General features: G+C 42.6%; 1 protein-coding gene across 3 annotated transcripts in view; it reads left to right on the top strand.

Moving 5' to 3' along the window:
* Positions 1–16,598, top strand: part of RNF150 (ring finger protein 150) — a 306,711-nt gene that overhangs the window by 251,274 nt on the left and 38,839 nt on the right. For 2 of the 3 annotated variants that reach the window (XM_032333470.1, XM_032333472.1), the window contains one exon: positions 8,834–15,365. The exons of the other annotated variant lie outside the window; for it this stretch is intronic. In XM_032333470.1, the coding sequence (XP_032189361.1) occupies positions 8,834–8,952 (119 nt within the window). In that variant the 3' untranslated portion in view covers positions 8,953–15,365. Of the gene's footprint in view, positions 1–8,833; positions 15,366–16,598 lie in introns of those variants that run through there. 3 annotated transcript variants of the gene reach the window in all.

Genomic DNA, 16,598 nt, shown 5'->3' with positions numbered 1-16,598 from the left:
CAGAGTCCCGCATCGGGCCTGAGGCTCCGCAGGAGTCTGCTTCTCCCTCCGACCTTCTCCCCTCTCATGCTCTCTCTCTCACTCTCTCAAATAAGTAAATAAAAAAAATTTTTTTTAATGTCATTTCCAGACGTGTAGGAAGGAGTCAACACATTCTAGCTATTATTGATATTATTGCACAGCCTCTGAGGAAAGTGGCCTTCGGGCCTGTCATTCTCACAGCAGAAGCCCCTCCCGAGAGGGAAGATTTAAACCTAATCAGAAGTTGATCTACTCAAATTCTTGTTAGGCAAAAGAGATAAGGCAAGGGATCCTTGCGAAAGGGACACATTTCCTTATTGAAAACACTCTGCATTTGAAGTTGAACTAACTTGCCCACCAAGATTATGACAGGGAGTATGTAGGTAGTGCCTCAGCTCTAAAATATCACATTTCTGAGAAGAGATGATAAGATAATGTTCTAAGCCCGCCGATCTGGTTGAGCCCCCCTCCCGTGGTGCTCTTGCATCATACAGGGGTGATTGGAAATGATACCTTATTTTCAAGAAGATAAGCATTGGTTGCAGTGGACGGAAGGCTGCCATTTTTCTCTGAGACCTTATTTTTCAAGTACATGGGGAAAAATCAGCTTTTATGCCATGCAGAGCAGCTCCCAGCATGTAACCCCAGACCTCCTGGAGAATCGGGACACCTGAGGGATTGTATTCATCACCACCTTATTTTCTTTCAACACAGAGAACACTTACTCTGAGGGCAATGTTTGTTTATTCTTAACAGAGGAGGACTTATTCCAGCCCGCTCCTGCTCTACGCCTTCTTTCATAAGACAGGCAGTAAATATCAAACTTCATTCTGGGAAGGATAATTTTCTGCTTGAGCTTCAAATAACCATCATAAAGAAACAAGTAGGAAAGCAGTGACTTCATATGAAAAGTGTCATGTCAAATAAATAGAACATATAGGCAGTGAAATGTCAACCAAAATATGCATTGAAAAGAAAGGCAAGCCACTCTTTTTGCATACGGCAGTGTGTTCTCCAACTCACCCACGATACAAAATCCCTTCAGTGAATGGATCTTAGCCTTTGTGTGGTTCTTTAAGAATCTAGTGAATGCAGTTCTCATACCAGAAAAATGTATGTATGTGTGTGACCATATAAACATGTATGGAATTTTAGGTACCTGGGTGCCCCCGCAAGTCCACTAACCCTCAGGTTAAGAATCTCACCAAGAAGTATAGATATAGTCAAATTCATGGACTCTGGAGTCAGATCTAGGCTCAAATTCTACTTCTAAGTCTTACTTGCAGTTTAAGCTCAGGAGGTTTTTAACCTTTCTGAGCTCTAGTTTTATAGCCTGAAAATAGAAATAATACTATGTCATAAGTTGATTTTGAATATTAAATTAGATAATCTGTTTAAATACTTAGTGTAATCCTAGGCATGTACTAAATACTCAATAAGCATTAAGATTGTTATTAGCTAATAAAATACCAAACTTGAGCCCTACAGTGGCCAGAGAGAACTTTAGTTCAAGTTCAATGCTACAGATATCTACTAAGTGTGTCCTATTTTAGGAGGAGCATGGTGGGATTCTGAAATGAGAATACTGACAGGGACATGGGGCTGAGCCACGGAAGTGCCAGGGACAAACGAGGTATGCCCAACACCAGGTGACGCAGATCTCAGAGTCTTCTTCTATTCTCAGGAGGGAACTTGGTCATGCAGGCACATTTTATTATACACCCTTATACCAAACCCACAGCAGAACTACAACTACAATGCCCATTTCACAAAGGAAAACTGTGAGTATTTAGGTAATTTTTTATATATTAAGAGATAAGCCAAAGATATTTATATATTAAGAAAGATAAGCCAAAGATATTTATAATTTATGGATTAAATGGAATAAGTCCCAACACTAAGAATATTTTGGTTAATCACAGGCTACTGCTGGATTGTACTTACAATTACATCTGGAAAAGTATGAAAGTTAGGGGTCAAGAAAATAGGTTACAAAACTCCATGTAAAATGGAGTCTTTTCTGCCCATCTTCTCATCAGATGCTCGTTAATGCTGTGATAAAGACACTCAAGACTGTGAAATAAGATGACAGTTAGCCTTAAAACCCACCCAACCAAATCAGTAATACTCACAGTACCTCATTTCCTTGGGTATGGATTGTTAATGGTGAGTCAGTGTCTATGGAGGAGGTAAAACAGAATATATTTAAAAGAAAAGAAGGAAATGAATCAATGACACAGTATTCTCTGGCCACTTTCAGGCTCTTTCGGAGCTCACCCTCCTCTGGTGTTCTTCTGCCCTCCCCCTAAATATGAGGTTTTCAGCTGATCTCTCTACATGGCCAAGTACCATGAACCAGGACAGCAGACTGTTAGACGGCTGTGGGGACCCAGACTGTCTTTGACTTGAACTAAGCGGGACAGCCCTTCCTCTGTTCCCCTCAATGATTTCATTCCAGGAATTGGGCATATATTGCCAGGTATTTATTTTTCCAAGGTAAATTTCAAATCTAAATTTGTATGTAAAGTAGCCTGACATTTAAATATTGGTAACTAATTCATACTTTAAAAGAAAACATGGCACAGGCAGAACGAATCATGTTGGTGGCATGAGTTTGAGTTTTTGGCAGTAGGTTTTGGTATTCCGGGGAGATCTGTCCCTGGTGTTTTTCTCTATAATCTTTCGCTGGAAACACCTCATCTACTCTCATGGTTTCAAATTGCTGAAGCCTCTCACTTCACGTACTGCCCTCCCGACTTCTGTATCTAGCTGCCGACCCCATCTCCCTTTGCGAGTCTCACGGGCCTCTCAAACGTGGCACACGCAAAACTGAACTCCTGATCTCTCCCCACTGGTTCATCTTCAGTTCCTCCTGCTGAATAAGTGGTACCTATATTACTCAAGAAATGTGGGGGTAAGGGGTGCCTGGGTGGCTCAGTGGGTTAAGCCTCTGCCTTCGACTGGGGCCGTGAGTCCTGCATCGGGCTCTCTGCTCAGCCGGGAGCCTGCTTCCCCCTCCCTCTCTCTGCCTGCCTCTCTGCCTACTTGTGATCTCTGTCTGTCAAATAAATAAATTAAATCTTAAAAAAGAATAAAAGAAACGTGGGGGTTATCCTTCATTTTCTCCTCTCTTGCCGCCCTTGCCCAGCCCATCACCCTTCTGTGTATCCTCTTCCTAGAAGATTTCTTCAGTGGGTCCCCTTATCTCCACCCCTGCTGCTGTATCAAGCCATCATCACGTTTTGTCTGTTTTGCTACAATAGTTTCCTCCAGATTCCCTCCACCCTTTGTCCTACCAATCTGTTCTTCACTTAACAGCAAGGGTGATCTTTTAGAATATTAAGTGGATCCTATCGCTCTCTGCTTCAGTTCTCTCCATGTCTTTACAGTGCATGAAATCCAAGAGAAGAAAGTAGGTCAAGTAGGTGTAATACTACTGCATCCAGTGGACTGAGAGTATTTTTTTTTCCATCAGTGAAACAGGCATCAAGATACCTACATCAAAGGGTTGTTGTGAGGATGCAGTAAAGGCCAGTGTTATTTCTGCATTCCTTTTATATCAGCTTTTTCAGGGAAGGAGGTAATATTCTATGAACATTTATATTGCTAATAGCTACTTTACACTCCACAATTAGTACCACCTACAGAGAATCTTCTAAATGTTTTAGTGACAGTGGGTTTCCTTTGTATTATTGTGGCCTCAAAGTAAAACATCTGCCTTAATTAAAAGATAAAGCCCTGCTTTTAAAAATTATGGCACAAACTAAGTTCAATTAAAAACATAGGATGGAGTAAAAAAATAATTTCGAATGTCTTCAGATCATTTTTTTGTTTTAAGTTTTGACATGGAAAATGATTAGCTGATATGCTTGATACGATGCTACATTGTAAAAATTGAGCCACTTTTTGGCAAGTATCTGATTTCATTGATTCGGATTCCTCTTTGCCTGGAGCTGTGCAGGACGGTCAGTTTCCAAAACAGCATCATGAATTCAGCAGCCGTAGTTCCATCCGTCCCCATGGCTTTTCTTTCGATTCCCAAGTTCCAATTTAGAAAACCCCACAGTGGGAATGAATCCTTGAAATCTGCAGACTGGTGGCTTAAAAAGCCAGAAGTGAAGGTGAGAAGCTGCCACTGCAGGTTACATGGACCTATCTTTATAGAACTCTGACTAACCCAGCCCAAATCTGGGCTGCCTTTGTTTTTTGGTTTTTGGGTTTGTTTTTTTTTTTTAAACTAGATATTTATGAAAGTCATAGAACCACTCCACGATGAGCTTCTTGGCTGACTTACAGTGTAATTGCGAGCTGAAAATTTTGGCTGCTCATGAGCTGAGTTTGTTCATGGACCACTGGAGGAAAAAAAAAAAGAGGGAGAAAAAGAGAGATTATATCTCTATAATTTAACCCTCATTTTTTATCCCCAAGAATAAGAATAATTTAATTCACTACACCTCAAATGGTGAATTCTCCTGTTTAGTATATGCTTGTATTAAATATACAACGGACCTTTTTTGATTAAGAAAAGAAGGTTTTCAATTAAAAAAACAATAATTTGGAGGGTTGTGCTGAAAGAGAGGCTTATAACTTTGTTCCTTGGTGGGAATTCTTGTAAATATTCATTGAGAAAGCAACAGATAGGAAAGACTGTGCTAGGGTGACATCAACCTGTACAGGTACAAACTGTAACCACTGGAAGGGACTCTGAGATATCCAGTCCAAATTCATTTTATAGACAACTAAACTTTAGCCCCAGAGGGCAGAGTGACTTAGACAAAGTAACATGTGTAGTTACTATACCTGAGGCTAGAATAGTCTCATGAAGTAAAACAGGTTCCCAGTTCTTGTGCATAGAATTCTATTTCTCCTTGCAAAAGTGATGCTTTAGGAGAGTGCTGAGCGAAACAAGTAGATTGAATGTATGAAACTACTTCCAGCCTCTCCTAAAACCCCACATAAACTATAGCAAAGGGATTTTGTAGGGTGTAGACCAACATGGATGGGAAAAGGTAAAAAGAGACAATAACAAGATCTGGGCAACTAGGGAAAAAAACAGATGAAGGGCCAAGGACTTAGTGGATCTGAGAAACAGAGCGAGCTCCTGTGTCCAGCTGTGCAGGTTGTGCACTGTCCCAATCTAGTGGACACTGCTCACTCAGACTCCAAAGTGAAGGCCTTCCCTGGAGTGGTGCTGAGCAGAGCCTGCACAGCAGCAAGCCAGAGCCCTGCGGAGAAAACAAATGCAAAGCAGCCATGAAGGAAGGGAGAACTATCCCAATTTGCAAAAAGAATTCCCCAAAAGTCAGAAATTGAAAGTACTAGGTGGCTCTGGAGAAGAGGATAAATGGGAAGGAAGTGCATGTGCACAATTAAAAACGGGCTATAGGTACAGGTACAGAGATGGGTTTCGTTAGCCTAGAATGTATCTTGTTGTGAAGTGTGGGGCAGGGATCCAATTCTGCCTTTTTTCTAGATGACTAGTTTCATTGAATATTTGTTGAGTGCCCCCCGTTTTCAAATACTAAATACTTCTATCTGTCGAGAGCTGCTTCCAAAGTTTTATTCTAGCCAGGGGTCTGTCTACATTACTATGAGCCGCACGCATTTATGGGCCTAGGAAACCTATTAGAGCTCAGTTGTTAGGTTGGATATATTCCTGTAAAACAGCCCATTTCTCTCAAGCTGATTCTTAAGGCCATAACTTTTTGTTAGTTCTGTTTGTCTCCTTTTAAATATCTTAAGAATTCATTGTCTTTTCGCATGAAAAAATGCTCCACATCACCCGGCATCAGGGAAATACAAATCAAAACCACAATGAGATACCACCTCACACCAGCCAGAATGGCTAAAATTAACAAGTCAGGAAATGACGGATGCTGGCGAGGATGCAGAGAAAGGGGAACCCTCCTACACTGTTGGTGGGAATGCAAGCTGGTACAGCCACTCTGGAAAACAGCATGGAGGTTCCTCAAAATGTTGAAAATAGAGCTACCTTATGACCCAGCAATCGCACTACTGCGTATATATCTAAAGAGGACAAACATGATTCGAAGGGGCACCTGCACCCCAATGTTTATAGCCAGCAATGTCCACAATAGCCGAACTATGAAAAGAGCCCAGATGTCTATCAACAGATGAATGGATAAAGAAGATGTAATACACACACACACACACACACACACACACACACACACACACACGGGAATACTACTCAGCCATCAAAAAGAATGAAATCTTGCCATTCGCAACGATATGGATCAAACTAGAGGATATTATGCTAAGCAAAGTAAGTCAGTCAGAGAAAGACAAACATATGATTTCACTCTCATGTCGAATTTAAGAAACAAAACAAATGAACATAGAGGATGGGAAGGGAAATAAAAAGATGAAAACAGAGAAGGGGCTAAACCATAAGAGATTCTTAACTATAGGATACAAGCTGGGGGTTCCTTGAAGGGAGGAGGAGACATGGGTAACTGGGTGATAGGCATTAAGGAGGGCATGTGATGGGATGAGCACAGGGCGTCATATGCAACTGATTAATCTAAATTTTTTCTGAAACTAATAATATACTATATGTTAAGTAAACTGAATTTAAATTTAAAAAAAGAACTCATGTCTTTCATAAAACTCACATATTCTCCTTACCTGTACGTCAACATGAAATAAATCATATCAGTGATTATCAGAGCAAAAGTATTACAACCACCAGCTTCTTCTGTGCTTAACATTTTGCTGGTCTTCCAGTTTCTTCAACTTGATAAAGGGACATGCAAGCTCTTTGGTTTTAAAGGTACCTTTTTTTAAAGCCTCCCTTCAGAGTCCCTAGCTTGACCTTGCACTCCAGTCGTATTTAAATATGACCTATTATTATATGACGTATTATATGACATATTATTATATGACATATTAAAGATGCCCATCTATCTGTACAAGGCTCCCGATCATGCTCAGACATAGCTATTTATACATACTATTGCTACTGCTTAAGGGATGCTTCCTTCTCAATCTTCTGGCTAGAATATGAGTTCTTCTTGAGGACTCATTGTAGACGTTGTCCCCGATGGGAAGCTCTCTGAGTCAGCAGTGGGTCACATAGCCCTCTTCCCTGCTCCTGTAACCCCTGCTCCTGCATCTTCCAGCATCATGCATATCCCACTGAGTTGGGACTGACTGTCTCCTGAAGGGCCTGCCTACTGGACAGTAAGCTCCCTGAAGACAGGAATCATCTCACTCTTACTGCCGTGCCTCGCATCGAGCCCAATCCTTGGTACATAGTGGGGACTCACTGCGTCTGAGGGAATGAATGATATTTGTTCCCTGCAGAATGTTTGGAAGTAAACCTGAAAAAAAAATTTTTTTTTAAGAAAATGACTATAAATCCCCAAACTTGAGACAATTCTTCTAGCACTGTTGGCTTCCTGGCTTCTGGTTAACTTTGTCAGCCTCACTGCATATAAAGCTTTGATACTTCTGTTCTCACTTAAAAGAATCCTGTGAGCATTTTCTTATGTAACTTCTAGTTCTTTGGAAGTATCACTTTAGTTGTTACAAGAAGGTGGTGCTCTAGAAGCAACACACATTCCTTAGGTATTCTACATCGTTAGACTTTGTCACTTGAGATGTTTTGCTGCTATAAATTGTGCTTGAGTGAATATTTTTGCATGGATACTTATGATACATTCTGGAAATGAAATTACTGAGTGAGAATGTCACGGTGCTACATGGAGTATATCAAAGTACCTGCCTCAGTGTAATGCTATGTTTCTTTAAGAGTGAAGATTTAAGGGGCGCCTGGGTGGCTCAGTGGGTTAAGCCGCTGCCTTCGGCTCAGGTCATGATCTCAGGGTCCTGGGATCAAGTCCCACATCAGGCTCTCTGCTCGGCGGGGAGCCTGCTTCCCTCTCTCTCTCTCTGCCTGCCTCTCCGTCTACTTGTGATTTCTCTCTGTCAAATAAATAAATAAATAAATAAAAATATTTAAAAAAAAAAAGAGTGAAGATTTTATTTAAAAAAGAGTCATTCATTTTTACCTTATAGTTATTGGTCATTTATATTGTATATAAATATAGCGACCTGGGTCCACTTTTCTGGTTAGTTTGTCTTACTGATTTCAAAGCTACATGTTGAAAACGCAGCCCTTTGGGAAATGCTCGCAAGTATTTCAAGTTTGATGTATGCCTTTTGATCTTATTTTTCATGTATGTTTTTAAGACTTTGTTTATTTATTTGACAGACGGAGATCACAAGCAGGGAAAGCGGCAGGCAGAGAGAAAAAGGGGGAATCAGTCTCCCTGCTAAGCAGGGAGCCCGATGCAGGGCTCAATCCCAGGACCCTGGGATCATGACCTGAGCGAAGGTAGCGGCCTAACCCACTGAGCCACCCAGGCACCCCTTATTTTTCATGTTTTTAATATTTTTTTAATTTTATGCACATTTATTTCTCTGTTCTTCTGTGAATTGCTCAACTGCTTTTCCACATAGTTTCTTGCCCTACTTTGATAAATTAGATATTTTCCTATGTAGACATACACTTATAAAATATATCTATATTTTATAGCTATATTAGTTTCTTCTTTACATTTAACTTATTTGGAGCTTATTTGGGGCTGTCATGTGAGATGAGGCTCTAACTAGTTTCTGGGTTTTGGGTTTTGGTTTTGGGTTTTGTTTCTGTTTTTACTAAATAGCCAGTTTTTCTAATACTGTCTCTCGGCCATCAAAGAAATGTGCCTAAAGACAATCGTATAAAATAACCAGCCTCCAGAGACATCGTTCAGTGTTGACCATGAACTTTGCTTTCTCCTCCCAGGCGAGCAGGAGCCAGCTGTAAGCAGTGATTCTGACATCTCGCTGATTATGGCAATGGAAGTTGGACTGTCTGATGTAGAACTTTCCACTGACCAAGACTGCGAAGAGGTTAAGTCTTGAAACGGTGACTATAGAACAAAGGGGTGGTAGGACCCAAGGGGAAGGGAGGGAGGAGGACCTCAAGAATTGGACCCGGCTACACACACCTCCAGAACCACTTGGTAACTCCACGGCGCTCCGCTCAAGAATGGTAATGAAAGCAATATCCAAAGTCACGTTAATCAGGAAGCCGTCTCTCCAACTGTACAACAGTCCATGGCCTTGGCAGCTGGGAAGTTGAAAGCTGATTTTTCCCTCCCATGTCCTTGTAGACACACTTCAGGAGCTCCTAAAACAGACCGAAAGGACATGCTTAGGGCTTCTTAGTTTTATTTCCTTTTCTTCCAGGTCTTGTTTTGTTGTTTGGGGAATGTTGTTTGATTTCTTTGGCAGTTTCTTTCTAAAGACTGTGTGCAGTTTACATGATGTCCACCCCTTCGGTTGACTCCAGCTTTTGTACAGAGTTCTGTTCGAAGCAGCAGTTCCTGCTGTGACCGGTTTGTACGTGGTCTCGGAGATGAACGGCCTTGACCTCTCGGCATGAAGTGTGCTTGGCTTTGGGACGTGCCTCAGCACCCCGAAACGGTCTAAGGCCAGCTTTCCTTAAGAATCTAAGTTCTTTCAAGTGGATCTTAAAGATCCTAGCTGCCAGAGACCCCAACACTAAGCTCTGAATCCACTGAGATTACCACTCATCATTTGCATTCACATCACGCTGGCTCCCACTTGCCAGGCTCTGTTAATGGCCCCCAGGACGTGAGAAGCAAGCTTCATTTTTGCCTGGATCTTACAGTGTTTGACTGAAATTCCAAACTCAGAAGTCCCCTCTGGGCTGTAGCGCTGTTCTTCATGACTGTAGGGCTTGTAGCTGGGACCGCAAGCCCGTTTTTAAGACCAGTCACCGCATATTCTTCCCAAAAGCAAAATGTCTGTTATAGTGGTGTCCGCAAGGCTGAAACCGTCTTTTGTTCTTGTTCCTTCCACAAGTAGCTTCTGTAGGTGATGGAGGCTTCAGAAGAGACCCAGTCCTCTGGGAACCCTGTGTCAAACACACTGGGTTCTTCCAGGTGTGCAAGCACCTGGGTTTTCCTTTAATCCCAACACACCTGGGTTAAACCTCACCAGACCTCAAGAAAGGGTTCATGGGAATCCTTGGCAGCTTGCTTCCTGGGCTCCCCAAGTACATCTAAATCTCAAGTGAGGAGGGACGTGTGATCTGATAAACCATTTGGTCTAAAAAGTACAGCATGGGGAATTTGTTAACCAAGTCTCTCCTAACGGAGAGAGACAAAGAGGGAGAGGAAAAGAGGCATCCAATGGATACTGAAACCCACCGGCATTTTTAAACTACTTACGTTTTTATTCTTTTTTTTTCTTTCTTTTTTTTTTTTTTTGGTAACTATGACAGAGATGTGCTATTTTTCCAGTGGGGAATTTTGTAATTCGTTTAGACTATCCCCATGCAGAGATGAGGAAGGCAGTGAATGGTCTCCCCGGACAATCACGGATCACCTCACCCTCTGTCAGAAGGCGACGGCGGCTGCGTGGGTTCCTAAGAAGGAAGGCTTTTCTCACTGAGTCATTTACATCTTTAACAAGGCTTTTCCACCTCATTACACTAATACTCATCCAAAAACCAGAGCTGGGCTGTGTCGTAAATCGCTGCCTGCTGACACGTAGAGTGGAGGTCACGGGAGTGGATGGCAGACTACTGGTCGCTCGCCCCCACCCCCACCCCCGCCACCTCCCCCCTCCCCTGCTCCCATCTTTAATGATTTCCTATTGGATGCTTTCTAAGTAGGCAGCAAGGCAAGGAGAATGATGACCACCTTCAGAAATGTCGCAGCTCTCTGGGAGTCTCACACTTCCTCTAATGAAACCCAGAGTCAGTGTGCGAAGGCAGGCAAGGAGGAGCGAACTCAGCACTGAGCCGAAGTCCGGAGTCCGGGCTGAGTCACGTGTTTGCTGAGCCTCTCCTCTCCCTCTGCGAAATGAAGGAGTTCCATGAGATGATGACCAAGGCTCCTTCTGGCCTTGAGACTGCTAATGAGCTTTTTGCCCTGGGAGGGGGGCAGCGGGGGGGGTGGGGTGTCCATTTTTTGGCAGATGGCGATGACATATAGCTGACTTCGTACCTTGGGGAGGCAGTTTCTTGACACATAATGGACACGAATGGCTTTGGTGCTGAGAATGACTATCGAGATGATTCAAGATTGAAGTCCAAGTAGGAGTGGTTTAGTTTCGCCTGGTTTTAAAACAGCTGTTAGTCACAGAGTCTGTAATGTCCGGATACCTTCAAATTCTAGTCCTCGGTCTGGGATTCTTCGTCTCAGAGTGTTTCTTGTTCTTGATCAGCATAGCGTTACACTGTGTACCCTTGAGTCAGCTCTACCTGAAGCACACTTGGGTATTCACTTATGTCAAGTGGAATTAGAAGGATAATCCAACAACAAAAGAAATAAAATTGTATTCCATACCCAGGAGAGAAAATGACCTTTGCACTGCATACTTCTCCATATGATGAGTGTTGTCTCTTTTGGCCGGTGACCAGATAAATCAGGAATCGGTTGCCTTTGTACACCACAACGTGGCCCCCCTATAGGATGCTGAATAGATGAGGAGGGGCCTGGAGCAGGGTGAGGGGCATCTGAGTGGGCTTTTACCCCAAGGAGGTTCTGCTGCAAAATCCCTGAGCCTAGGAGGCTCTCCATTTACCAAAGGTTTGTTTTCAGAGGATTTTCTTGTGGCTTTGGTGGTTTAAAAAAAAAAAAAAAAAAAGTTCAACCAGCATAGAAGCGTTTAAAAGAAATGAAAAACTTCTCCCATAGCCTTCTTCACCACCACCTGCCCCACCCACCCCAAAGAGTAAATTCTGAGCTGGGAACCCTCTAGAAGCATATGCAAACTTCATGCATATTTACAGATGCGCATTCCTCTATAATGAGTGTCCAGACCAGCACTATCTAATAGAAATATAATGCAAGTCACTCATGTAAATTTTACATTTTCTACTGGCTACATTTTACAAAGGAAAGAGGAATGCTTTAAAATAATTTTAATGATATATGTAATCTTTTTGTTTCAATGTGTAAAAAGCATAAATGAAATCTTGTACATTCTTTTTTGTACGAAATCCTCTAAACCCATAGTGTGTTTAAGCTCCCAGAACGCCTCATTTTGGGCGAGCTACATCTCCAGCCCTGTGTCAACAGCCACATGTGGCCCATGGCTCCCAGCTGGGTAGCACAGGTGCAGAGCTGCTCCAGCATTCTCGCAAGATCCCCTGACCCTGGCAAAGAAAAAAAAAAAAGTTAAAACCTAATTACCTCCAGAGAGAACTAGACTCCACCCAAGTTGCCTAATGAGAGCCCCAAAGATCTGTTTGTTTTATGACAAGTAAATAGTCAGGCCATGCTTTTTTGAAATTTCTGCCTGACCTTTCTCACCATACACTGATGTCCATTACTATTACCATTACTTTGCTGACCTATTTTTTTTTTTTTTTAAAGTCACACAAACCATGTTGATTTGGTGCTGAAATGAAATTGTCTCCCTCACTTCTATGACAAACCCTTAGACTGGTATGTGGCCCTCGGGAGCCAAAAAGAATTCCATCCAACTTCACCTCAACCCCTAGTTCTCCTGCTTCCAGACTGGCCAAAGGCCTTTTCCCAGTGCCAGTGCTCCCGGGGGATTTGAGAGGGAAAAGTGGGAAGTTACATACTGACTCCAGGTACAAGACTCTGAGTAGCCTTATGGAGAAGAAGTCTTTGGGGTTGTGACCACCCAGCCCTATTGGGTGAATCGTGATAGCTGCCCGCTGCCAGCTCTCAGCTCGGAAGTCAGCATCCTCTCACCCCAAGGCTGTGGGCAAGAGAGGGAGCATTTCCATTCCCTCAGGAGAACGGAGAGTCACCTCTGGGAATTGCCTCTTCCATGTGACTGATCCTCTGAGAGGAACTGAGCCCTGATCATGAATACAGCAGCTAACCATTGATTTCGTCTCCAGAGCTTGGTTACCCCTGAAATAGTAACCTAGGCAGGAAGAAGGGGAGTTGGGAGAAGCAGAAAGGGAATAGCAGAGGGCCGCCTGGCTGGCTCAGTCGGTAAAGCAAGCGATTCTTGATCTTGGGGGTGTGAGTTCGAGCCCCACATTGGATGTAGAGATTACTTTTTAAAAATCCTTAAAAAAAAAAAAAAAAGAGTGGCAAAATCCACCTACCTTTTCTGACATCACCTTGTCATGATGGTAACCATGGAGGCAAATCCCTGCCCAAAGATTGTTTTCAGTATTTCCCTCATTCTGGACATTCACGGGTCTGGGTTTGGTTATGTCAGAAACTACGGTGCCTGGGGGCTGCTTCAGACCGTGCTGACATCCCTACGGCCACCAGACCTTCAGAACCAAAAATGGTGACAGATAGCCTGACATGGGGTTCTTTTTTATGTATAAGTTGTGTTTAGCTGAAAATTACTGCAGAGCATAAAAAAATAAGTGGCATTTAGTTATCCATGGAGTTCATCACCTTGATTGAACACAAAGAAATCTCATTAATCAAAACTCTTTCAGAAAATCTGAGATACGGAGTCACATCCTCTGTGGAGCAAGGACCCAGCCGCCTGTGGTACTGTGGCCCCTGCAGCAATTTCCAGTGGCATTTTTTAATATGGTGGAGCTTTGATCTCTTTCCCTTTTTCCCTGTATGTGTGTGTGTGTGTGTGTGTGTATCTGGCTTTCATTGACTGCTGTCTCTTTCTGTACACACACCTACACACAACCTTTTCCCATCTTTTGGGACAAAAAAACCTTGGATCTGTAGCTTTGGATCTGTAGACTTACCGTTATTGTGAATACCATAGTTACTGTTGTTGGTGTTTTTCTTGTTTTATTGTGTGGCAGTGTCTATATTTGCACTTCTGATGAGGAAAACCAGTTTACTCTAAAGGCAAATTAACTTCCTCCGAAATGGAGTTAGCCGTTTTCGCTTCTCCTAGCACTAATTTCATCACAGACCGCTATAGCTATTGCTTTTTTTTTTCAGGCTCCCTTGCCAATAAAGTCTCCTAGGCAGATAATGGCCAAGTCACAACTCCAGAATGCTCTTGAGATCTGTTATGTTCTACCTTGAGCATTTGTGACCTTCCTAGTCCACCAGAGGCCCCTGGGGTTAAGATTTCTTAGAAAAATGTCAAGTAGCCAGACCATATCCCATGTCCACTCATGCTTCTTAACTCTGCTTCTTAGCCCAAGAACTTCCTCTTTGTTAAGGAATCCGAGGGCCATTTCTTCCTTAAGACTGAAAAAGAGACACAAAGAAACCATTCTTCTAAGGTGAGGGAGAAGGTTCCCTGCACAGTGCTGTGTGTCACAGACATGTAACTGACGATGGCAGGAGGTGGGAATACCAGCCTGCAGGAAGTGAGAAGGGATGGCTGGACATGAGCATGGGCACTCTTTCCAAATAAATGCTCATCCCTTAGGGTTAGAGCTGACCCCATGTTTTTGGGTATGTGTGTGTGTGTTTCAAGGAGTTTAACACTCATGAGTTAAAACACTCATGGTTGCAAAGAAGGTTGGGTTGTCTGAAAGATAAATTAATTCTGAGAAGCAAAATGAGTTTCTCAGCATCACGTACCTCTTCTCTTTGCCTTCTTGTCTCCCCATCTCACAGCTCCAGGCCCTTTGTAATAGGAGCAGCAATTTGTAAAAAAAAAAAATAATAATAATAATCCATAGATTGGTCGCCACGCTTCCACTTTGACCCTTGTGATGACACGAAATTATCCCAAAACGAAAGAGGTGATTCCGGGTCCTATACGTAGATCCTTATTTATCAAATCATTTAAGGACAAAACCTGCTTTTTGTACAAAGAACCCGATGAGGTCACTCGCATCTCTCTTTATCACCCTGTGAACTGTCTGCCTCAATCAAGTGGCTTTTTCAGGAATCTCAGTGATCAAAGACCTTTTCATCCTTGTGCTCCTCTTGATTGATGTTTGTACTTACTACAGAGCTATTCGCTCCCTGAGAAATGTTTGTTGATGATAATGATGAGGCAAGAACCAGTCTCTTAAGGGGTCCCGGGTCTGTACAGAGCAAGGGAGAACTTCTGGGGAGAAGGTAGCTAGCTCCACCCACGGTATCCAGAACCGCTGCTGGCGGAATGTCTGTGGTCTTGTCCTCCTTACTGAATTGAAAGGCTTAGAGAAGCAGGAAAATGTGAGGACCATGTGTGCTATGTAAACCAAAGACCGATCACCATCCAAATGGACACATGTTCTTCCATTGCCTCATTTAATTTTCTCCTAACGGTCTCGTAAATAAAAGTGAATGTGGGTTGCCTAGTCAGACGAAACTGTGAAACCTTATGGGGTTTTCTCTTGCAGGCTGGAGATGGCCCTTACTAAATCCAGAAATCTAAAAAAACAAAAACAAAAACGTATCGTGGCCTTAGTACCACACCATCTTTCAAGTCTGGTGTTTTGTTTTCCTTTTCCCCTCAAAAAGTTTTAGACAAAACTAGCGCTTTATTGTACTCGGAATTCTTGTTCTCTTTGAGAATGTGAAGATTTTCAATAGCCAAAGAATTTTCATGTAAGGAGCTTCTTAATTAGAGTGTATCCCGCGCTTTTGAAGAAAATACCAAACTATTGCCTGTGCGAAGAGACAGCAGAGCAGTTGGAGGAAGATTGCCAGCATACGAGCTCTCTGTTGGCATCTGTGGTCCCTCCTGGTCAGTAGGCTGTTCTAGCAAGGGGGCGCGGCGCCCTCTGCTGGAGGAATCGCCGTTCTGTCAGCCAGTTAATTTGACTAGGGTCACCATTTTTCCTCAAGGACTAGTTACTTGCCTTTCCTCACACAGTTTCCATCTATCAAAAGAGGAAGGAATGTCACAAGCTCGGAAAAGTTGAAGGAGAGCCCCACAGAAGATCTTACTGTCCGCAGCCCTTTCTTCGCCAAATGTCAAAGCATATCGTTCGCTCTGTTGGCAAAGGAGATGCCTCTGGCTGGAATGTTTGTGCAGAGTTGGAAGGCAAGGGCCTGAGTGTTTTGTAACTTATCTCCACTCTCTTCTTGTCAAGTCACAAAGGAAGATCAATAAACAGACTTCTTTCATATGAATGTAAATGGTGTGAAATACTGACGTGTTTTGTACATGTACATAATAATATATTTACTTCCCGCTTTCACATTAGTGATCTGAAATGGCTGTACCATTTTATAATTAGAAAGAGATGGAGGGGGTGGGGGAGGGTTGGAGGGGCTGTTATTTTTATAGTGGGATGGCCCTTATATTTAGAAAACTTGAAGTAATTTTGTACTTGTGAAAAGTTACATTCCATTCATGTCCTCAAAAATAATGGAACTTGTTCTTTAAAATATTCGTGAGCTGGGAGGATGACTATTCTAGTTTCCAGGGGAGCCTCCCAAGCAGTGTGTATGTGACACCCAATTTTGTAGACTGCAGACCATGACCAGCAACTGCCATTTCAATAATGTGAAAAGAAAAAAAAAAAAAAAAGACTTCTTTTAATCCTTTTGTATATAACGCATTGTTTTCACGGGGGGGGGGGGGGGGGAGGGTGGAACAAAGAATTTACCATTATAAAATATTCAGAAATGGCACCATAAATCCATCTCTAGTATTTTCCCTGCTGGCAAGAA

Source organism: Mustela erminea, chromosome 2, assembly GCF_009829155.1.
Source record: "Mustela erminea isolate mMusErm1 chromosome 2, mMusErm1.Pri, whole genome shotgun sequence".
Classification (NCBI taxonomy): domain Eukaryota; kingdom Metazoa; phylum Chordata; class Mammalia; order Carnivora; family Mustelidae; genus Mustela; species Mustela erminea.
This window is presented reverse-complemented; position numbering and strand designations above follow the sequence as displayed.